The sequence below is a fragment of the Synchiropus splendidus genome, chromosome 3, assembly GCF_027744825.2.
Source record: "Synchiropus splendidus isolate RoL2022-P1 chromosome 3, RoL_Sspl_1.0, whole genome shotgun sequence".
NCBI classification, from domain to species: domain Eukaryota; kingdom Metazoa; phylum Chordata; class Actinopteri; order Syngnathiformes; family Callionymidae; genus Synchiropus; species Synchiropus splendidus.
In genome coordinates this window covers 22,742,356-22,765,461 of record NC_071336.1, presented here as the reverse complement: position 1 = coordinate 22,765,461, position 23,106 = coordinate 22,742,356, and the positions used below count along the sequence as shown (strand labels likewise).

The 23,106-nt window shown below is 39.8% G+C and overlaps 2 protein-coding genes across 4 annotated transcripts; one reads left to right on the top strand and one right to left on the bottom strand.

Moving 5' to 3' along the window:
- Nucleotides 1–1,212: 1,212 nt before the first annotated feature.
- Nucleotides 1,213–18,978, bottom strand: mtrr (5-methyltetrahydrofolate-homocysteine methyltransferase reductase). 3 transcript variants are annotated; one of them, XM_053860731.1, is made up of 16 exons: nucleotides 18,923–18,978; nucleotides 18,524–18,608; nucleotides 18,191–18,335; nucleotides 17,964–18,117; nucleotides 17,768–17,885; nucleotides 16,924–17,377; nucleotides 16,141–16,254; nucleotides 15,924–16,080; nucleotides 15,671–15,759; nucleotides 13,981–14,161; nucleotides 11,375–11,417; nucleotides 10,452–10,632; nucleotides 10,267–10,391; nucleotides 5,699–5,791; nucleotides 2,169–2,354; nucleotides 1,213–1,807 (listed from the first exon to the last, which is right to left on the bottom strand). In XM_053860731.1, the coding sequence occupies exons 3-16, from the start codon at nucleotides 18,332–18,334 to the stop codon at nucleotides 1,663–1,665; spliced, it is 2,184 nt and encodes a 727-aa protein (XP_053716706.1). In that variant the 5' UTR covers nucleotide 18,335; nucleotides 18,524–18,608; nucleotides 18,923–18,978; the 3' UTR covers nucleotides 1,213–1,662. The 3 variants fall into 3 exon arrangements, 2 of the variants coding, with proteins under 2 accessions (XP_053716706.1, XP_053716707.1); XM_053860732.1 differs by having other exon boundaries at nucleotides 18,916–18,967; XR_008414219.1 differs by lacking the exon at nucleotides 1,213–1,807 and adding an exon at nucleotides 9,252–9,387 and having other exon boundaries at nucleotides 2,321–2,354.
- A 206-nt stretch (nucleotides 18,979–19,184) lies between these two features.
- Nucleotides 19,185–22,926, top strand: cct5 (chaperonin containing TCP1, subunit 5 (epsilon)). Its single transcript, XM_053859815.1, has 11 exons — nucleotides 19,185–19,410; nucleotides 19,813–19,873; nucleotides 20,021–20,185; nucleotides 20,347–20,545; nucleotides 20,620–20,812; nucleotides 20,973–21,122; nucleotides 21,223–21,342; nucleotides 21,914–22,099; nucleotides 22,174–22,311; nucleotides 22,385–22,565; nucleotides 22,641–22,926. Exons 1-11 carry the CDS (start codon nucleotides 19,306–19,308, stop codon nucleotides 22,766–22,768), a joined length of 1,626 nt encoding a protein of 541 aa, XP_053715790.1. The 5' UTR covers nucleotides 19,185–19,305; the 3' UTR covers nucleotides 22,769–22,926.
- The last annotated feature ends 180 nt before the right edge of the window (nucleotides 22,927–23,106 follow it).

Genomic DNA, 23,106 nt, shown 5'->3' with positions numbered 1-23,106 from the left:
GTGGTGTTCCACCAAACTGCACATGGTGATAGGGTATAAATGCCTGACCTAAAATGACAATGCCTCTTCAAAACAAGTCTTTCCATATGAAATAACTAGCAATATCTCACACCGCAGCTGTATTAACACGCAGTTAATGGCAAATAAATCACACATTTTGTATTTGTTCAAAATGTAACTTAAAGGAAGATGTTGCCAGTGACACTTTCCTCTGTTTACTCGAGCAACCCAACATCACAGATACTGTCAAGAACATTCTTTAGAATCCCCTCATACGCTCAAATGAAGCTCAAAAACAAGCTAGAAGCATAGCATTGTAAACACTACTGGCCACTCCTGTGTTGATAAAATCTTCCTTAAAATTACATTCAGAACAGATAGATAACAGACGTTTATTTGCCATTAATGCAGTACCCTTGGCTTGCACTGTCCCACCACAGGGTCTACAGCAGTGGTTTCAAACCGGTCCTCAAAGGGCCGAAATGGGGGCGAGTAGTTTAACCAGGTGTCAGCTGAAGGAAGTGACTCCTGACTGACAGTCAACTGACTGCAGTCTTTACCTAATGGGTGAAAAGGTGTCTTTCTGATTGGTTGGAACCAAAAAAAAAAAAACACTGCAGCCCTATTGTGGATCAGTTTGAGGAAGAATGTTGACATGGAAAAAGCAAAACCTTTATTAAACCGTTAAAATTGAGACTTCCTTGTCATCAATTGTTTGACTACATTATGTTATGCTATTTTTTGCAGAGAAGAACCTGACTTTTTCCAAGATGAAGACTAAGCTATTGCTTAGTAGCTTATCAAGTCTGAGCGATATCTTCTCTACCCTCTTCAGCGTTTTTGTGGTCCCACTTCACTATAGAGCATTTTGTGACCTGGAGGAAGACTCTATAATAATCGGTCTGTTATTGCTCCCGAGTGTTTGATTTTTTTTGTGGGAATTCAGGGACGATGATTGAATTTAAAGTTTCCCCCTCTAAGCTTCAGCACCAGAATGAAACTAGCCTGCCCCGAGGAGGAAGGTTTGTTGCTGTTCATGATTTAATATCAGCGATGGCAGTTGTGGACAGAAAAATTCTGGAAGTTTATTCTTAGTAACATACAGACGTGCAAAGAACTGAGGTTTATAAACTTGCATCTGTTGTACTGTGAAGAATCGTCACAGACAGTTGCATGGTTTTCTTTCAAAACCAAGCATCAAAGACTTCCAGCTTTATTTTCCAGACATTTCTTTTATGAATTTCTCCAAATCATTTTCAGGAGGAAAACATGTTTAAAATGGATGTAGTGTGTATTCTGCTGGGTAGTTTGCTTCACCCAGTTGGACAACAAAACCCAAGCTCTGCGCTCCTCTGGTAAGACAATAAACAATTCATTGTGTGTTTGCTGTCGGTGGACTACAGATTACCGCTCTGTTTATCTAGTGAGCAGCATTATCCCACTTTCCACTCTGGTTGAAATCACTCCATCAAAGGCGGCAAAAGCAAATTCCTTCTCCCCAGACAGGACAAACAGAGCGATTGGGAACACTCCACAGCAACTCCACAGTACAGGAACAATCTGAATTGCTGCCGTCCTTGGACAAGGTTGTTTTGTTCAGACAGCAAGAGGAGTTTTATCGTCATGGTCAGCTTGATGTGATGGGCACAGGAGCAGAACAATTCAGGCCCAGATATCTTGTAAGTAGCGCCGCTCCTCCCGCAGCCTAGCAACTCTCTTCATGGCTTCCAATTGATCCACTTTAAGGTGTGTCCGGATCATTTCCAGCAGGGAGTCATTCACATCCTTCGCCATGTTCTTTGCGTCTCTGGAAAATAGTACAATTCATAAACTAAACAAAGGATTTGAAAAACATCAAAGCACTGTGTCACACAAATATTTAATAAAACGACAGAGCGCCGTGAGTCAGCAAGAGCTTCCTGGAAGGAAATTGCCAGAGTCCCACTCTTGCTGTCGCAGCATAGCGAGGCTCATTCATTAACTTGTTAGCAAGGTGGGTTTTCCTCAAGGATGTAATGAAGTTTTGATGATATGAAACTGTCTAATGAAAGCGCTTAAAGGAACGCTAAATGACATCAATAGAGCCTCCACGCTGTGCTTTTGCTCTCTGAATTCTGAGCCACTGAATACGTGCAGAGATAGAAATAGTCTCTAAAAGTGAGTCTCACCCGCAGACGTAGAGGAAACCGCCCTGATCAAACAGGATGTTCATGATTTGCTGACTGTAGAGAAGCATGTTGTGTTGGACGTATTTGGGATGAGCAGCTGTGTCTCTGTCCTCCTCGGTTTCTCTGGAAAAACACACCTTGAGGTGGTTTAGGGTATGGTTGGACACAAATCCCTCCAGTTCATCTCTGAAAAAAGGAAGAAGGCATTTAAACTACAAGTCAGATAAAATTATTTCTCACCGTCTTCACAACTAGTTTTGCTATTGTTAGCCATCTGTAGGCAAAACCACTGACTAAAAACCCGATGATCAAATTTTTGAGGTCATTGCAAAAGACAACATTTCAAAAAGTATGGAATTGTATAGTGTGGCTAAATAAATTTTACGTAAATAAATGTACTGCAATAGCAAAACATTCAATATGGGTAGAAAAAAGCGTCTTGGTGGAGGTTTGTACTCTTGCCTCGATATTGGTGGAAAGAAAATGGATTCACTTGTTCACATATTTGATTGTCATCCTGAACTAGGCAGATATTTTTTTAGACTTGTATACAAAAGAAAATTGATCAGAGTTCATAAATATTCATCATGTAACTACAACAGAGGTTGGCAAACAAATTCCAGGGCGATGTTACGCACTGTGACAAGTGGGAGGGGCCGTAGAGCCAAAAGACAGAAGGATTGTAGAAAAAGAATCTTAAACGCAACTTGAATTTTGTTCCTCAAGTGTCATGAAATAGGAAAAAAAATTATACCATTACATGTATGCTAAAAATATTGTGTTTGGTTATATATATATATATATATTTCTTAAAAATGTTATTAATAATGGCACTTTAAGTGTTTTTTTTCTTAATGTATTAAATTAATCTATTTTGAGGCAAGAAATACTGTTCAAATAATTGAGGGAGAAATAATGCAATCTCATCTAATCTAATCTAAAAGCAAGGTTGGGCAGAAGTGGGGAAAATGATTCACATACAAATAAACAATTTGTTTTTTTTGCAACAATAAACATATTTCCTCAGAATCTATCACATCAATTTTTTTTTTTTCACATGACATCATATACGTTTCTGGGTAAACAGATGGTGAGAGGAGCTCAAGCACGTCTCCATAAGGTATCATGGATGAGTTCAGGAACATGCGCAACGGTATAGTTGATTAAAACTTTTATTTTCAAACCAAAATCAAACAGCAATATGAGTCAAATGCATACCAAGGACTTGCACTAAGCACTAAGACAAAGCTGCTCAGTGTCGTTCCTCTGAACGATCATAATGTGAGCGAGTTCCTCTGTCAATGATTTTGAAAAACTTACAATAGCTTATGTAGTTTTGCCACATACACATACAGTATAACCCATGTCTGAACAGTAAATACCGCTACAAAAGCATGCAGGTGCAGCATACGGTTATTCACATCCAATTTCATCAAGATAACTTTGTTAGGCTCTAGAAAAGTCAAAGTCAGTTGTGTGTCAAAATATGAGTTTATTTTGTTTCTCCAGCTCGATTGCAACATGAAAGTTTCATAAACAAGGTCAAGTCACAGCCAAAAGCATCTTTTTACTATCAAGCCTAACAGCCTTGCTGGTACTGAGGAGCACCCTTCCTCAACCATCAGTGCCAAGCTTGCCAAGTACTCGCTCTTCTGCGGCTGATATTTTTCAGAGCCTGGGGGGCTGTTGAGCAGGAAGGAAGGAGGAAGGTGGCGAGGGACTTTGCTTTACTCTCAGCAGCTTGTTTAAAGTGGAGCAGACTCATGTACGACCACATGCACGCCCACTCGCAACAAGCTGCAGCTCTGAGATCACGAGTGAAGGTCTTCGCCTCAGGTTTTGTGTTTTTACTATCACCCATACACAGAAATACGCTTTACATCAATAATCACATACAAACACGGTGATGGGAATACTGATGCGCTGAGACAATATTACAGGTTTGAAAAGCTGCTGTTATTGTCTTCAATATAAAGAATTGATATATATTTTGAGAAGACGTTACAAAATTATGGAGGTAAAGAATTGAGAAGGGAGAATGTGGCTCAAAGTTTGTTTTCAAAGTTTGTCATATTCTGAGTCCTGCATTCGTTTCTGCCCTCTGTTGTTCAGCTTTGCAATCAGTAGTTAACTTTTGTGGATCCAGTCTGCAGAGTCAGATGGTCCTTGCTCCTTGGCTGGTACGTTGGTGTAATTCCTTGTGCTTGAACGCTGTTGTTTTATCGCATGCGTGTTCAGTTCTTTGCACTTATAATGTTTGGACTCGAACAACTAATTCAATGAAACCACACGTCATTTCTAAAACAAAAGTACCATCTAGTGGCCTCTGAAAACTGGGACACTGTTTCATGATACCGAATCTATAAATCGCTATCAGTTGGTTCTGGGTTCACGACAGTTTTTGCTCACAGGGTGAGTTGCCAAGTGAATTTCTGGAACTTGAAAATGCATTTTCTTCACATTTATTAATACATCAAATCCTCCACTAATTTCTATATGTAAAAACAAAACAGCAGCTGTCACCAGCTTTAATATTGTAGCTAGCATTATTAACTGCTGCATACATGTCTGTCAAGAAATTAAAATGTAGATCTTTGTATTGTCATTTCAAGCAAGGAAGTCCTGTTTTGGAATGACTAGTTTTGCAGACACTCCAGACTATACTCTATTAAGGATGAGGAATGAGAAGAAAAAGAAAAATATAAAGAACCCAAGCTTGATCCAAAGTAACGGTTCATTCCATTAAAAACAAATGTCATTCTTGTGTCTATCATGCATTTCCCATTTGATTTATATATAAGTTGTACACCTCGCTCGTGTGCTTTTACTCTATTAGATTTGTTTTGTCTGAACTATTGCAGCTCCTCTGTGGTTAATTTGAGACTTTTGCTCATAAATCCTTTATGTGGCCCTGCTCCAGACAAGTGCAAGTAGTTAGAAAGCAATTTGTAGAGGGCATTGCTTATCTTTTTCACTATGACATGATCAACTTTGAAAACCTAAAAAGCTTAGTGCCTTCATAAGTCATGCAGTAAACTAAAATTTTCTAGTCTCAAATGTGACCTTGTGCAACATAGATAACCAGGAGATTATGATGATGCTTGAACTGAGTTTTAATAAAAGGACAGTGTTGGAGCCACAATATTAATTTTGTCATAATGGCATCTTTTATTGGCTATTTATGAAGGTGATGAGCGTCAATGAACGTGGGCAGGCATACAGTTATTTTTATAGCGTCTGCAGCATGTCAAAGGTTCCCTTTCTTTTTTGTGGAATTGGAAATATTTGTTTCGTAAAGAAGTCAAACTTTACTTGCGTTACCTCGCCTTCTGTAATATTGGACAATAAAACAGCTTTTCACAAGAAGAGGACGGGTATTGGCCCGTCATTGCTGTCAGAACATGTGTACAAGTGACTTCGCTATATTCTTTCAGGACTCAATGTAGTGCAAGAACACCAAAGGATGCTACAGACAAGTTAATGGCCATAGAATGAATATCGTGCATCGTGAGGGAGGAACTGACACTTACCTGAACAGGTAATCTCTGTCCCTGTGGCGGCAACCAAAGAACAGCCAAGTCTCTCCAAAGTCTGTATCTGGATTTTGTAGCCTCAGAAACTCTCTAAAAGTTAAAAAGCAAATGCAGGTTAATGGGAACAGATGGTCAGAGGTCAACAAATTAATTGAAGCATGATATATTTATTTTATGTGAATGCAAATCTTGATCTCTCTGGTTGACTGGTTGAACAATAATTAATTGAGAAAAGGGTGCTCTCTCGTGGTTTGGAAGTTTGGCCAAATTCCCAGAATCTCTCTCTGGCAGCAGCACAAACTGCTCTGAGGCTGTCAGTATCTGTGACAGACACCTGCTGCAGAGGTGACAAGGCTCTATCAGATAACAAGAGTTGACCCCCAACCTTTTATGAGGCTATCTGTGAGCTGAGTCTCCAGAGAGACAGGTAATATCTGTCATCCCCATCTGGTGGGATGGAGGTTGAGCTAGGTGGTAAACAGCCACAACAAGAGCTGTTAAAGTGACCAGGATGTGAGGCTGAGAGAGACAGAAGGAAGGCGTTGAGTGCGGACACCCACACCCTGAGGACTCTTTCACCCAATCTTTTACTGTTTGGAATCACCCTCAAAACAACTGCATTGCATCATGAATATGAATGAGCCTCTAAAAATCTAAAAAGGCTCAGAAGGGATCTATTTTACTTCCTTTTATAAATCATTTTATGTTGCGCTTTTGACGCTTAACGGTTGTAGTTTGTGTACATTCTGATGTTGATGAATGGGAGGTACTGAAGACAAAACCTGATGTTCGGACAATGACGCAGCATCAGGAGACAACAGTGGCAGCGAAACCCACTCGATCAACTTTCACATGGTGAAAAACATCTGAGTGGTTAATGTGAATTGATGTTTGCTGGCGTTTTTTGATGTTTTTAAATCCTCAGACTGACTGGTTGTTGTTTCAGGATGCTTTTGTCTGAGGTAAACAACTTCAAGTTGCATTATTCGGATTGAGTATAATTGTAATAACAGCCTCAATACAGCGATGTAGGCTGAAATCAAGGTTTGGGTGGGCAGGAAGAAAAATAAGTTGGAATGCAGCATGTCAGGATAGTCAGAATTAATTTTCCTAAATGCATATTTTAACTTTACGCTGACTAATAAAAAAAAAAGTTAGTTGCTATGCACCTGGATTTTGCATGGGTTTTCTCTTTCAGATAAATTTTAAGCGAGGCTAAGCAAAAAAGGGTTTTCAGCGTCCATTCCACCGCTTGTTTGTGCCAAAACAAAACAAAAAGCATTTGAATTAACTCATGAAGGTCTTCAGGACGTACCTCAAGTGGGAAGACTAAACCCACAGAAGGCTGTCAATGGAGGAGCATGGAAGCGCTTGCAAGTATTACTGTTTTATTTTAGTTTAAGCATATTTGATCCAACCAGAGGGCATCGCAAAACTGTGAGTATTCACATTCAAAGAGCTCTTTCAGGTAGAAAACATCTTGACAAGAGGCAGGCTAAGAACAAGAGTCCTACAAGCAAACATGGAAGTCTTCTTAACTTTTTTTTTGCTTGAGTCAGTTTACTCTCTGTGCATGAAAAGAATCTAAACATTATTCAAAAGCAAAGGTACAAAAAAGTAGTTTAAGATGTATGTATTCATGGGCAATTATTTAAAGAAGTTAGAATTCAAGCATTCGGAATACAGACTAACAAAGCTTTGCCATTCGGTGGGTCATGTACTACGGTGTTCTTAGGAGTACAGTGGGACGCACCGTTTTAGTTCACGACTGTGACCAATGATGGTTCCTGGGACGCCTCTGTTCTAATTCAGTGTTTGAAGGTTTCATGTTTATAATTGCATGTTTGTGGTTGTATGGACAATAACTCAGAAAACAAAATTGAAAAGCAAAAGTACGCTGACTGAGCCAAACACTTCCATCCAATCCAGTCGTGGTGCAAACATTGTTCTGATCAGCAAACAGCCTCACGTAAACTTTAGAGCGCTTGTCTCACTCCTCTTCAATCAATACCAGTATAAAAAACAGTGCTCCATCCTGAGGAGACAACAGCACCTCTCCTTGAACACAGATCCCACCATCTGCTCACACCATACTACACTGCAATCCCAGAGGGAGGGCATCATCTTGAGTTGACCCATTAAGAGTTGAACACGTCAAAGGCCCATTAGAAAGACTGAAGGGGGAAAACTGCAGTAGCCACCCAGGTGATCATTAAATTATGTTAAGGGTCAAGGTCAAACAAAAGTGAACCATGTGCTTGTATAAACATGCAACACATATACAACGTTCATATTAGTTATTCTGCACTTCTGCCTCCTCACAAGCCCCAAAATAAAGTGTTTTTTCTAATTATTATTTCAGACAAAATCCTCTTACAGCTTTTAAGAAGATTAAAAAGCACACTCTGTTAAAATGCAATTTTCAAACCTCATTAAAGCTACAAGTCAAACACAGATTTAGTGACTCAAATCCTTCAGAAAAATTCTTTTGACGCCAACGAAACGATCAATACACGACAACTGAGGGAGGCTTATTCAAATCTTACGGTACTGTCAAGTGAGGCCTCGTTACAAGCAGAATGAAGTCATACTGTAAAAAACATTGATTGACTGGCCACCCTGTGGGGGAGGGAGAGGGATCGAAGCGTCCCTGCACAGTTCTGCTCCTAAAGGTACTGGTTTCGGGCCCCCAGGCCGGTTCTGCACCAAACTAATGTTTGTTATCTCCAATCAAAGAGTGGTGTCATTCTGCAAGTATTTATATGGAATTCTAGGTTATATTTTTGTCCAGTGGTTCTGACTCCACTAAACTTCAAGAACATCACGCTGTGAGCAGAACACAGGGAGGCGGAGATGACAAAAACAACTCACTGATGAGTAAACGCTGCATACGTATTCATCCTACATTTTTAAAAAATGGCTCACCAAACGGCAACTTAGAGAGCAAAAAAGTTCATGGCTATTCACGTCTGCTCTGCATAGCATTGCAAGATTGGAATGGAGGAACAGACTGACTTTGAAAATGAAAGCGTGTTGATGTTAAGTCAGTCATGTTACACAAAGTCATTACAAAATGTAGTTTTGTCAAGATGTTATGGATCATGACACATTCAAATCTTTGGTCTGCAGAGAAGTAAGAATTACTGTGAATCACTGTGCATAGTGAACTCAAGCATTCCTCCTGAGTGCACGGTCATTGAATAGAGTGACACAGGTTGTCCACCAGAACTGCTCAAAAACAAAGCAGAGATTTGATAGAAACTAATTGTAGATGTTTGATAAGTAGAATTTTCTGTTACACAAAGTGCTAATTGCAGAAGCCAGGGCACTGCTCTGTAGTTAACAGGCTTGTGCGCAGCAATTTGCAACGCAGACTCATCTATGAGCACATTTTCCATATAAAATAAAACATGTTAAGTCCATTTGCTGGACATCTCTAGGTTGTTTAGCGGAGAAACAATGATATATATGATGTCAAAAGGTGACAGATTCAGGCCACAGTCTCTACACTTGAGGTGGTTGTCTTATATCAGCAGCACTACAGCCTCACCTCTCTTGCTGCTCACCAGCGATGCCAAAGGCTGGCACCACAGCAGTGCATCTGTCCCGGGGATTCTGAGACGATTGGAAAAGACTGGGGCATAACCTCATTTATGCAGCACCACCCAAGAGTTGGAAATGTCACTCTGACAGAAAAAAAGGGGTCAAGTCTGCTTTCAGAATATTTCCAGCAAGTCACTAGGAAATAAAAGGCTTGAACCACATGAGGTCTTTCCTTCAGTACAACATTGTGTGATCAGCAACAGCGATGACACTGCCACCTAACGCCTCATTTAACATGTAAACAGAGGAGGTAAGCTTTGCTGACTTAAGTGGAAAAATCCAAACATTAGCTGTGCCTAATGATATTAGAGAAACAAGTTTGTCTGGTTGTAAATATTCAGTAGAGATTTGGTTAAACTCACTCTCAAAGAACCTTTTTTTGTCATCAGTCAGCTGCTGTGTATATAAACACTCTCTCTCAAGGACTGCACGTTGAAATGAATTTGAATTTCAACCATTGACAGTGTTCCACAGCAGGTTACTCAATAATATCTCATTCAGACATTTTAATTCATCCTAAGTACTATTTTTGAAGGAATAATCTTTTACAATTTCAATCATCTAACTATGCATTCAGGACACCAACTTTGTCTCAAGGTCCTCAAAGAAGTAAATGACACAAGTGTTCTACAACAGAAGCATTCGAAATGAAACACATTAATGAGCTAACTACTAATTTAACAAGTTGAAGAAATATATTCTTTTAAATTCCTTTATATATGTCACATGTAGAATTGTGAATTACCCCAAATGCAGAATAATATTAACCTAACATGAATGTCAAGGATATTCCAGAGTAAAAACAAGAATGTTTTCATGCACCTGCTATTGATGTAACATGAATTATGATTGAAATATTAGGGGTCAGAATGAGTGCTCCATCACATTGAAAGATATTTAATGTAGAAACACTATCTTTCTGTTTAATACAAATGCAAACACCATGTATTAAATTTGCTTACCTCTGCTGAAGAAAGCCAATGAAGGGTGCCACCCCAGTGCCAGGCCCCACCATGATAAAGGGCACTGAGGGGTCAGTCGGAGCTCGAAAGGAGCAGTTGGGTCTCAAACTCACATGGATCTGAGGCTAGAGGCAAGTTAACAGTGAGATCCAGATTAAACCCTTTACTTAAGTTTTGCTCAGTACCTTTTCCTGAACCGGGCTGCTAATGGTGTCACCACTTGCACGGAATATCAGAATGCTATTGATGAGATCAGACAGCCAACCGGTACACAAGCCTCGCCTCCCCTTAGGCCGCCACAGTTGAGCAGGGAATTCAACCACATTGAAGACAAAATGCAGTTTCCCTTGATGTCTTTCAGAGGAGCTTCAGAAAGAAAGGTCAAGATAAGTTAGAGAGGGTTCGGCATGTGTACAGAGAGAGAGAGGAGCAGGGACATTTACATAAACAGAAATATTTGAGCAAAATGGTCATTTCAGAATCATCAATGCATGATAAAGCATTGTATTCAGATAAAAATGATAAAACGAAAACACGTGATTAGCATTCACCTGGTGTGGTTTCCATGTTATTTGGGCCAACCACAGTTGAACACAGCATCAATAATGCAGGATTCTAATGTGTCTGTGCACTCTGATAAACTCCAGCAGTCTGTTTGTTTCTGTGCACTAACACCATTCTACAAGCGAAGGACTCATTAGGGCCACAGAAGGTTTGACCTTCTGTCAGATGCTGCCATTGCTCTTGTTCTTCGAAGGTGAAGTAATGGCTTAACAGGCAGCTAAATCAATGACGTCAGTCCACAATGAAGAATGTTTGATATAGTGATTCAAATATTGACAGTAAAGGACTAAAGTGCTTGTCAGAGTTTAGCACGTTTTTACCATGCTGAGTTTGAAACCAATGTTTAATTTGAGATTTGTCGTCATGCTTCTGCCACCATCTGTTTAGTCCAGTTAAACAGCGAACTCACACTCCACTCTTTTGACCAATTTGTACCATTTAAATTCAGATAGTATCAGTATCATAATGAAAAAAATAGATTATCAATTCATCTGTATGACGCAGTGGTGTAACCAAGAGAAATATGCTGCACTCTCTTCCTCACCTGGCTGCTGAATAAGGCCTCGGCTGCAGTTTCGGCAGGTGCTCTGCAAAGTAAACAAAACTGTCAATCATTTCAGTAACTTACTAAGATTTTGTTGCACATGACATGACAGAGACGAGACAATATACGTGAAAGTCATCTTGGTCTGAGAGCCATCAATCTATCCCCTACGGATACCTTCCAGTGTCCCCGGCACACGTCGACTTTATGAAATTATACACTCAGGGTTATGGAGTCCCAAGTGTCCAGATGTGGCGCCAATATGAGGCTGATTGCTTATGCAGACCTGATTTCAATGTCGGGCATGAAGGTGACCCTTTAGGATAATGCATTGTCCACGATGCAGAGAAATGGAACCGCAAAATCAAAACAGATGAGATGCAGACAACATCGCCTGTTATAGTGACCAGGTATACAGTATGAGTAAATGTGTGGTGTCATCTAAACAATTTATGTCAGTGATGGAGAGTTAGCCTAGTTTTTTGCATTTGTTTCGGGGAGACAATGAATCAAAACACCAAACCTGAAGCAGACTTGGAAGACAGATGGACTGAATCTGCTCTCACTTTCTCAAAATACCACATTTTGTTAACATCTAAGTTTATTCCGTGGACAGCCACAAAGAGTTTCAAAAGAGTCCATCTCTTGTTGAGTGTGATGTCGAATATTTCTGTCTCAGGTTTTGAACAAGAATGTAGAAACTTAGAAACAGTATAATTCTTGTCAACATTTGGAGAATAAAAATAATATTTTAATAATAGTAAGCTGAGCTATCAGATCAATAGTTGACACAATTTATTTGGATTCATTTTCAATGCTTACGTCTTAAAAGACAATTGTGAAGCTCTCATCTACTAATGAGCTCTTGGGATATTCAGTTGAAAAAAAACATATATAACATAAATATTTTTCCTTGTTCCTCTTAGTTGTAGATACCAGCTAAAATGACAAGCATGTCCACTTGTCACCTCAATGTTTTTGTAACTGCTTTTTTTCCCCAAGGAACACCATGAATCCAAACCTCCATTCATCAGTATACAAAAGCAAAAACAATACTTCAGTGAGGAATCATATATTATAGTTCTTTATTTTGGATAGTGTCTTCACTTGTGACCTGTTCATAGAATAATGTTGCTTTTGGTGTTTATTCTGTCAGCCAGAGAAGTTTATTTTGAATTCAATACATTTTTAAGGAAACGCAGACAAATTAGAATATAAATATAGGATATGGAACTTTGTTGCTTATCGCATGAAGGGGACAATGAGATTCCCACACATGTGCTTCTGTTTACTTAAAAATAGGGATGAGAGTGGGTGATATTACTTGCTACTGCAATTCCAGTTGAGCCCTGCAGTGGAATGAAATTTTAAAAAAATATGCCAGTGGGCTGCAGACACTTCCCTAAGGCTGCAACAGCAATATTATCATGCTACAGTGTATAAGTGGATCATAGAAGGCCACTGAAAAGTGCCACATCTGGTTTCAGACAGCTTTCAGCCAACAATGTATAGATATTCAATGTAACTGTATTAATTCTGTATTAAATCAGCTTCCCTGCAGTCAGAGGTAATGGACCAGAGCTGATAAGCAGATTCCTGACTCAGGTTTGACCATTAACCTGTGATCCAAGCTGACAGAGGGTACTGCTGTCCTTGAAAGCTCCTGGTAAAGAGACTCAAATAACATCTGGTGTCCCCAAAATGTCTCCATGCGACATATTTTTCACTGTGGGACCATTGTCCTGACTGCCAATTTCTGCATCCGTTTCACAGTGAAAAGAGGTGATGCAGCTAGCAACTTAGGGCCAAAAATAGTGATGGTAAAGCGAGCCAAGAGCTGCGACACATCAGAGGACAATATCTAGTGGAAGAGAGTCGTTTAACTGGCGCCATAAATCCAGTTAAACTGCATTGAACAAGCACAATCTGCCGTACTGACATCAGTATGATGGTTTGTTAAATAAGAAAGTAAACGGAGAATAGAGGGCACAAACAATTTATCAGTTGTTATCATTATGTGAGGAAATGAAGGAAAATATAATAACAAACTACAACTATTTCCATTCATATAAAAATTTAAGTGAAACGGCGGAGCAACGTAGAGTTTGGAAGTTAACCGTAACGTTATAAACGCAAGACTTTCGAAAGCTTGTGAAACAGCTCCCCCTTTTGGTCGATAACGTGGAATTCAAAAACAAGAAGCGATGGCAGATTCCTGAAAACACATGGAGATGTTCAACAAAATCATTGATTTAAGAAGCAATGTTTTATAGATAATAAACACATACTGCAGTGTCAATCATATTTACTTAGGGGAGGTGTTAAATATAAAAGAAAAGATGCACCTAAGAACAAACTTGAGACTTGACTGCTGTAATAAACACCATTAGATAATTTAATCCTTGACTGCATTTCCATTATCTTTTAGCTCAACTTCAGTCTACATGCACTGCAGTGAACTTTGTTACAAAAGGTTTGAATGACAATGAAATAATTTTTTATGACACTGGACATCTTTGTTTACAATATCTTGCCTATAATCAAGAGTTAGTTGTGCCTGTTCAATTTATAGTATAAAGAAAGAACGGGGAATAGCATTCTTTTACCAACAAGGACGCTGAGAGGCGGTGAGCATGATGGGAAGGCTGTCAGAAGCTCCAAAACACTGAGACTGGATTCTCTGACATACAGGTTGTAGTCGATAGCACCTTGTTTGCTGCACAGCTCTTGTATCCTTCTCTTTTCCGCACCATCCGTTGTATACTCCACCAAAGTTCGAAGAAAAGCCTGTGAAAAGCAACACGCATCAAGAATGTCAGCATCTGGTCCAACATATTCGTACAATGTACTTGCACACCATATTGAAGTGTGGCACTGATAGACAATGATATAACTCCCTTCTAAATGCCAATATTGTTTTCTCCCTGGGAGATACATTCTTCCTGTGTTTGCTAAGATAACAAAAGTAAACTTCAACCCCATCTTACAGACAAAAGGCAAACTGAATCAACATAAAGCTTGTTCCAGCAAAATATTTAAAAAGGTCAGAGCAATAATTTTGCCCAAAGCCAGCTGTAATCATCCTCCTTTCTTTAAGCATCTGCGTTCTCCCCGAGCTCATGAGGATTTGCTTGATCCTTTAGTTTCCTGTCACAGTGCAAAGACATTATGTGTTTGACAGTTGACTGACAGCCAGGTCTAAACATAAGCCTGTGTGTGTTTATTCCATGCAACAGTCTGGCGGCAAAGTAGAATGGGCAAAAACATATGAATAGGTTGACAGCTCAAGTTAATATAGAGGCTTGCGATACAGGTTTATAAAATATGAAGACATACAGAAGTTCATTTAAAGACATGACTTCTAATATGTGTGCGTAGACAGAGCAATGCTTTATGAAAACATCTCTGTACAGTGCAAAACAGACTCCAAAACAATATGTTAAGTTTGATATAGATCGAGCTAAAAAACAAAGTTGTCAAATCTGTGCTATACACTGATGACAGTGTAGTATTTTTACATAGATTAACAGACTATAGCGTAACATCCCAGCAAATTGGAGAAGCTGGATGGTTGCTGTATAATTACAGATTAAATAAAAGCTCCAGAGGCTCACCTGCAAAGTACACAGTGCTGTTTGCACAAAGAGCCTGAATGACTTGATGTCAACATTTAAGATCCTTTATGATGTTCACTGAGAAGGTCACACTGCTAGGTGATATGAAATGTAATACTCTCTGAGTTTCATAGGGATGCTCATGTTAAGCTACTGACAGGACACAATGTTTGTTGTCCATGGGTGTGGTACAGTTTTTCAAAGAGTCACCTCACGTTGTCCTTACACCTATGAAGATTTTGCTCGTGGATTATCATTGTTTTACACACTTGTGGCTCTTTCTTTCAGATGTGCGATTTGATTTAAAGTGGTTCAGGCACCCGTGAATTTTGAGTAAATTTTGGGCTTATGTTGATTAAGATGGCGAACAAATTTGGGAAATATTTTGTCAAAATTTTGTTTTGTTTATGTTTTTGTTTGCTTTAGTAGAAATATATTTTTAAAGGTGCTTATATGACACAGTCAAGGATCAGTCCAATGAGACAGTAACCTTTTTTCAGTCTGTTTTTTACCCATAGCAACACCAGCATGTATTATAGGTCACATCACACAACGTGGTTTAGGAGAGCAACCTACCACATCAAAGCCACCTGGTAAATAATGGTAATATTAACGTAAGTTGGTACCGTAATACTGAAGAGCAAGATTATAATTTCATCGTTCAAGTGATGTTTCTACATACCTTCTTCGGAACACTTCTAAAGTCAAGACACCATGTGAAGAGGAAATTTAGAGAAATATTCTGAGGGATGTGAACAGGAAGTTGAGCACCTGCAATCAAGAGGAAATTTATGAGAATTAAAAGAAGAATAAGTTTTGATTTCTATTTTATTATTTCTGAGTAAAGAAACATTTCAATAAAAAAAAAACGCTCAAAAAAGTGGTTTAGCTTTACATATTGATGTTAAAATAAAACAGCATTTATTGCAGTTTACCTTTTTTCTTGGTGTCGTTACGCAAGTTAACTTGAACTTGATGGTTCCTTTGACTCTCCAAACCCAATCTTTGGAGTAATGCTGCAACTTCAGAGGGGTTGTTGGGACAGAACACATCAAACGAATCTCCTGGTTGATACGCCAAGTTTGGGTGATCCTGCAGAATACAATGTGTCAAGCAAGAAGATGATGGAAATTATGACAAGCTTAATCTTACAGTAATATCCAGCTCTAGTAGGAGTGCAGTTTTGACTGAATCTCCCCGGGTCAACTGGACCGCTCGCGATACCGGAACCTCAGAAAGTTTGTCTCTGAGTAACGGCCCCATCACCTGGAGAATTTGATCATGAAACAGAAATTAAATATACAAATTTGAGGGGAACTTTTCAGTCACAAGTTTTACAGATAAACAAAGAAACAATAAAAATTAAACTTCATTTTGAACTGAAAACATGTTATTGAGTTGCCCGTTCTTTTTTTAAATTCAAGTGTCATTTTTTTCTTTATGGTTTCTTGGTGACTCTTTAATAAAGCATGAGGATTGTAACTTATCAAGAACACATAAAAACCACCGTGACTGATCATGCTCCTGTTTTCTAACTACAGTAGCCCAATATATTACAAAAAGGTTTACAATATGTAATATGAGGTGAGTTATTGGATAGACAAATACTGCCCTGGTTGCACAGTGAAAAAACAAAAATCATGGTCTCCACTAGCTACTCACTTAAGCTAGAAGTAGTAAGTGCAAGATGATGCATCAGCTGAATGATAACTAGAATAAAATGCCATTAATGTCAATGGACACGCAATTTACAACTAAGATTGACCTAGGAAGCAAAAATGCGATGTAGCCAGTTTATAAATTCAGTACATGTTAATATGATCGTTTTTTTACTACAAACATGAGACAGTGAAACAACAAACACGCCAATAGACAAGTCCTTATGAAACTTATTTCACATGAAGTAACAACCAAAAAATCTTGCTTAAGACCCACCTCATTCACCGTGTTGACTCCTTGCAGGGACACTTCAAGATAGGCAGGTGGAAGAGCAGGGACATTTAAGGGCGACTCTGATAGCGGTGGTACAGAGGATGTAAGCGAAGATCCCATTTCAACAGTCTTTGTTTTCAACTCCTCTGCGAATATACTGGCAGTATCAGATGAAACTGATTTGACATCAGAAACGGCAGTATTTATAGCAGACCCTGAAGCTGATTCAGCTGATGGTGATTTGGCATCTGACCCTACAGGTGTCTCGGCTGATGAGCAGGTTTCATGGCCGTTGATGCTTAAGAGGTTGAGGTGGAGATCGGGCAGTGATATATCTGGAGTTTCCTTTGCTGCATCCATTTTCAAGGGACTGTTTTCATCCAACACTGTGTTTGATACAGCTTCTTTGATTACTTGCCACAGCCCTTCAAGCCAGGGGTCAACGACAACCTCAAGCCTAGTGACAGGAAGATGTCATTACAGGACTCATCCTTACAAAATGATACATGAGGTCACTAACAAGTGATTTCATTATAACATTCTACAATGTTATGTACATCTAAATTCGAGTTGGCACTCTTTTGCAAATGGACTTTGCGTATAAATGAAGCAACTCTATCAATAAGTCTTCAAAACAGGATCATTTGTTTTTGCTTCTTTTACTTGACAATATATATAATAAAACCCTTACCCACTCGTGTAGCAATCCAGATAGTTCTTTAACATTCACAGACGCATATTAATGACACCAAATTTACAGAAAATGATTGAAACACTGGCCTAGGCAAGTTAAGTACCCATTGTCCCTTGTGATTCACGCTCCAAGTACAAGATACATTTTACTTACCCTACACCATCATCTGCATACCCTGTCTCATAAAACTGTTTTGCACCCAGTTCTTGGAGCCGACGTTCAATCGTCTTCCCACAGTTGCAGAAATTTGCATAGTTTGTGTCACCTAAAGCTGAAGCAGACAAGCAAGTTGCACATGACTTATACCCCTAAAACTTTGTTCATCAAAGGATTATGAAACACTACATACCCAAAAGTGCATAGGTAAGATCTTTGAAGTGGTCTGTAGACAGGCTTTTCTTCTTGATGCTTTTTACAAATTTCAGTGCATTGTCCGGTGGTTCTCCATCGCCTGTAGTTGAGACAACTAACACCACAGGTGATTTCTCTCGGTCCAAGTCGTACTGAAACAATGGATTTCAAAATTACCAACATGCATTTACACCAGAAGCACATGGTCAAAATAAAAGCGTCAACCTTGTCCTTGTCACTCAGACAGCTGAGATCAGCAACAAGCCCATGCGTCTCTGCCTCCTCTGCTATCCCTTCAGCAATCGACTGGGCTTGACCCTTCTGGGACCCATACAGAACTACAAACCGGGGCTTCACTTGAAAGGGCATTCTAGGAGGAAGAAAATGGGGGAGGGATTTAAATTTCGGGGAACAGTCCCATAAGCATACAATTTCGGAAGAGTCCTTTTTCTACTCCCGTCATGCATTTCACAAGAATCCAGGTGTCTAAAATACACGTGTGACGTACTGTAAGGTAAAGATAAAAAAGAAAAACCAGTATTAAGAAAACGTACTTACCTGGATAAGTGAACATTGGAGAGTCTGAACAACTGGCGCAACACAACTGTCCTACGCTTAAGCAGCGCAGCAGCTTTACTCACAACTGTTGAGTGAAAGAACCGGATGTTGCGTTAGTGTTTGACATATTGCATGTTACCCAAACGGCACGTGGAATGAAACATTTCACCTAAATCTTGTATTTATTTCATTAAAAAAACTATTGGCAGAGTTAAGTTACTCAATTATTATGACACACGTTACTATCGTAGAGTTAGCATCTTGTCATAAGCATCGTTATAACACACGAAATACACAATGTAAACGCAAAATGATAGAGTGGATTAAATCTGTTGCATCTTAGTCCCGTCGGCGGTTTGAGATTTAAAGAAACTGTAGATCTAGAAACATACTTTATACCTCATTGCTGATCATTCTCGCATAGCCCAGCTCAGTTCACACAGGTCTCGCGAGATGTAGAGTCCGAGATTGGAAGAAACCACTGTAAAATGATTATTTTTACTTTTTACTTATTTCTGGCACATTTAACTTCCCGGCGTGACTTATATTAATTCTCAGATCAGGATTTATATGTTTAATTAATGTATTTGAATTACACAAACACGTGGTCGTTTTAGTGCAGTAGTAATTTGACTTGGTTCCGTCCCGTCCGCCCGTGGAGTCTTCCAGAAGTCGCCGGCTAACACGCCCGGCTGCAGCTCCGCTACACTCCACTTTTTCATCTTAAAACTTCCTATTCTTGAGCATAAACTGTCTTACGGTGACGTTAGTCTTCAGCCAGGATGTCAGCGTTGGGCACATTAGCCTTCGATGAATATGGGAGGCCGTTTATCATCATCAAAGACCAGGATAAGAAAACACGCTTGACGGGCATTGACGCTCTCAAGGTACAATGGATGTGGCTAGTGCCCGTTTCGTTATGTTTGAATGCTGCATTGTGATTCTGCCGACGCTATGACGTAGTATTTATATTGACAAGAGCGTCTCTTGTATTGCTTGAAAATGCATGCGGTTTAGTATTAACTGTTGCATTATTTGTGGCACGCATCGAGTAGTCATTCCGAAATGCTACACGCTAACAAGAGGCCCATGTGCTTCTGTGCGTGTGGCCACTGGGGTCTGCCCAGCGGGGCTGTGCCCAGTACGACGCGTCAGTGAACCAATTCAGTTTGATCAGACACATCAGCACATATTTGATCTGCGGATATATATATATGTCAATTTATTTAATGCGGTGGTGATTTTTGATGACATGATGACATGACATTTTTGGTGTTACTGTTTTGTAGTCTCACATTATGGCAGCAAAGGCAGTTGCGTCAACCCTAAAAACATCTTTGGGACCAAATGGTAGGTATTCCGTTTTTTAACCAATCACATAAAGCTATTACTTACATTGTATAAGGGTGGTGGAATTAGAGTAACGGGAAACGTGCTTTGCATCATTTGTACTGTTTCTGTTTTTTTTCCAAATCATTCTTGTCTGACTACACACAGGTCTCGATAAGATGATGGTTGACCGAGATGGAGAAGTTACTGTCACGAATGATGGAGCCACCATTCTCAGCATGATGGATGTGGACCACCAGATTGCAAAGCTGATGGTGGAACTCTCCAAATCCCAAGATGATGAGATTGGTGATGGAACCACTGGAGTAGTAGGTATGGAAAATATTATTATTATGAAGACGATCTTGCTCGGATTAACCACCAGTTTTCTGTTCCCTGATGCAAATGTATCAAAAAAAAAATGTTTGTCTTAATGGTGACATGTTATCTGATAATTGATTTGCATGCTGTTTTATCATTGCGCCCCTTGCCAGTGCTTGCCGGGGCCCTGCTTGAACAGGCAGAGCAGCTGTTGGACCGTGGAATCCACCCCATCAGGATCTCTGATGGTTACGACCAAGCCGCCCGTATCGCCATCAACCAGCTTGATAAAATTGCAGAAACCTTCCCCTTCGATCCAAACAATACAGAACCACTGATTCAGACAGCCATGACGACCCTAGGATCCAAAGTGTACGTCTTCTTTCACCCACCCATGAGCTGATCTGGCTCAACTGAATGACTAATATTTTCCATTCTTGTTTTAGTATCAACCGGTGCCACAGACAAATGGCAGAGATTGCTGTTAATGCCATTCTGACTGTGGCTGACATGGAGAGGAAGGACGTTGACTTTGAACTCATCAAGATGGAGGGCAAAGCAGGAGGGAAATTGGAGGACACACAGCTCATTAAGGGTGTCATTGTGGACAAAGAGTTCAGCCATCCCCAGATGCCCAAGGTACCAGGCCGCAGAGACTCATTTCAATATATTAAGCAATGCTTTTCAGAAACAAATTGCTTGTGCTATACATTGTGCTTATGGCTGTTTGAAGGATTATGGTTCTTATTATATAGCGCAGGATATTTTTCATTAAGAGTCGGCCTTTTCCGCTGAACAGGTTCTCAAAGATGTTAAGATTGCCATCCTCACCTGCCCGTTTGAGCCCCCTAAGCCCAAGACCAAGCATAAGTTGGATGTTACTTCAGTGGAGGACTACAAAGCGCTTCAGAAATATGAGAAGGAGAAGTTTGAGGAAATGATCCAACAGGTAAGTCATTCAGTTTCTCTTGTGGCCTTCTGTTGCTTTATTCGTCAAACCAGCGAGTAATTGTTTGGCATGTTCTCATGTGCATAAACTTGTGCTTTAGGTGAAAACCAACGGAGCTAACTTGGCTATTTGCCAATGGGGCTTTGATGATGAGGCCAATCATCTTCTGTTGCAAAACGAGTTGCCAGCTGTTCGCTGGGTTGGTGGACCAGAGATTGAGGTGAGTTAATGGAGTACTGTTCATGTACTTGAGTTTATTTCTGTCTTGCTGTGTTCGATCTCACTAAATCTTAATTATAGTAAATAAAAACAAAAATTTAGTTATAGTTTAGTTTAGTTATGTTTCAACATTAATGGATAAAAGGTTTGGCATGTTGCTGCCTGAGTTTTCATTAATTACAGAGAAAAATATTCTTACAAATGACGCCTATTAGTTGCATAAAATGTTTATTATACGATTGCATTACACTGGTGGGTGAACAGTAAAATATAATTAAATGAACAACTTCAAGATGAAAGAAAATACTTCTTAGTTCTTAAATATACAATTATGTGATAATACAAATATAGCTTTTTATGTTCACTCTGTTACTCCATTTATCTGATTATTCAAATTTGTTGAGCTTTGTCCTCCCTATTTCTTCCTGGTCCAGATTTTGATTACGTCATGTTGTTATCATTATTCTTTTCTAAATGTGTTTGTTTTTTTTCCTCTGCACAATGACATATTTTCATCATGGAAAAACAGGTTCATATTGAACTGATCATCCTCAATGTCTAATCTATTGCAGTTGATCGCTATAGCAACAGGAGGACGAATTGTCCCAAGGTTCTGTGAACTGACACCAGAGAAGCTTGGCACTGCCGGTGTCGTGAAGGAGATCTCCTTTGGCACCACGAAGGATCGCATGCTGGTTATCCAGGAGTGCAAAAATTCCAGAGCAGTCACCATCTTCATCCGCGGCGGCAACAAGATGGTCTGTGTTTCTCATCCTGAAAGTCGTCTCTTTGACCATTTGCTTTTAGTTTACAGTCTTAACTTTATCACCAGATCATCGAGGAAGCCAAGCGAGCTCTTCATGATGCTCTTTGTGTCATCCGCAATCTGGTCAGAGACAACCGGGTTGTGTATGGAGGTGGAGCTTCAGAAATTGCCTGCGCTCTGGCAGTTAATGAGGCAGCAGACAAGGTGAGGGTGTGAAAATGAAGCAGGGAAAGTCTTTTAACTGAGCCCTTCTAACACGTTGCCACCGTCTTTGTAGTGTCCGTCATTGGAGCAGTACGCCATGCGGGCATTTGCTGATGCCTTGGAGGTGATCCCCATGGCACTTGCTGAGAACAGTGGGCTCAACCCGATCCAGACCATGACAGACGTCAGAGCCAGACAGGTTGGGGAGAATAACCCCTTCCTTGGAATTGACTGTCTGCATAACAACACCAATGGTAAGAAGCGTGAAGTGTGAGTTGTTGATTCTTGTCCTACTTTCATTGCTAATGTTTTTTTCCCCTCTCCTGAAGACATGAAGCAGCAGCATGTCATTGAGACCCTGATTGGCAAGAAGCAGCAGATCCTGTTGGCCACTCAAGTGGTTAAGATGATTCTTAAAATTGACGACATCAGAAACCCGGGAGAGAGTGAGGACTGAACATCGAAGTGCTAGACTGGGCTCTTAGAAACCTGAATTTTGGCACTTCCAGAGCAACATGTCCAAACCACAGTGCTTATTGCTATTTATCATTTGATACTCGATCGTCAAGCTGTTCCTGTTTCAAGGTCGCCATTAAAATGTTGGTCTGTTGACATTTTTGGAATCTGAATTGTTCTTATACCTTCTTTCTAAGATTTCGACAGGAGAACAGCTTACTTCCTGTGACTGGTAGATCCTTATGAAACTGTTTTGCAATATAGCATATGTTTTAATGACGGACATATTGTGCATCCTGCTGGACTAGAAATTTAGGACATTTAGCGAAAATGAAGCTT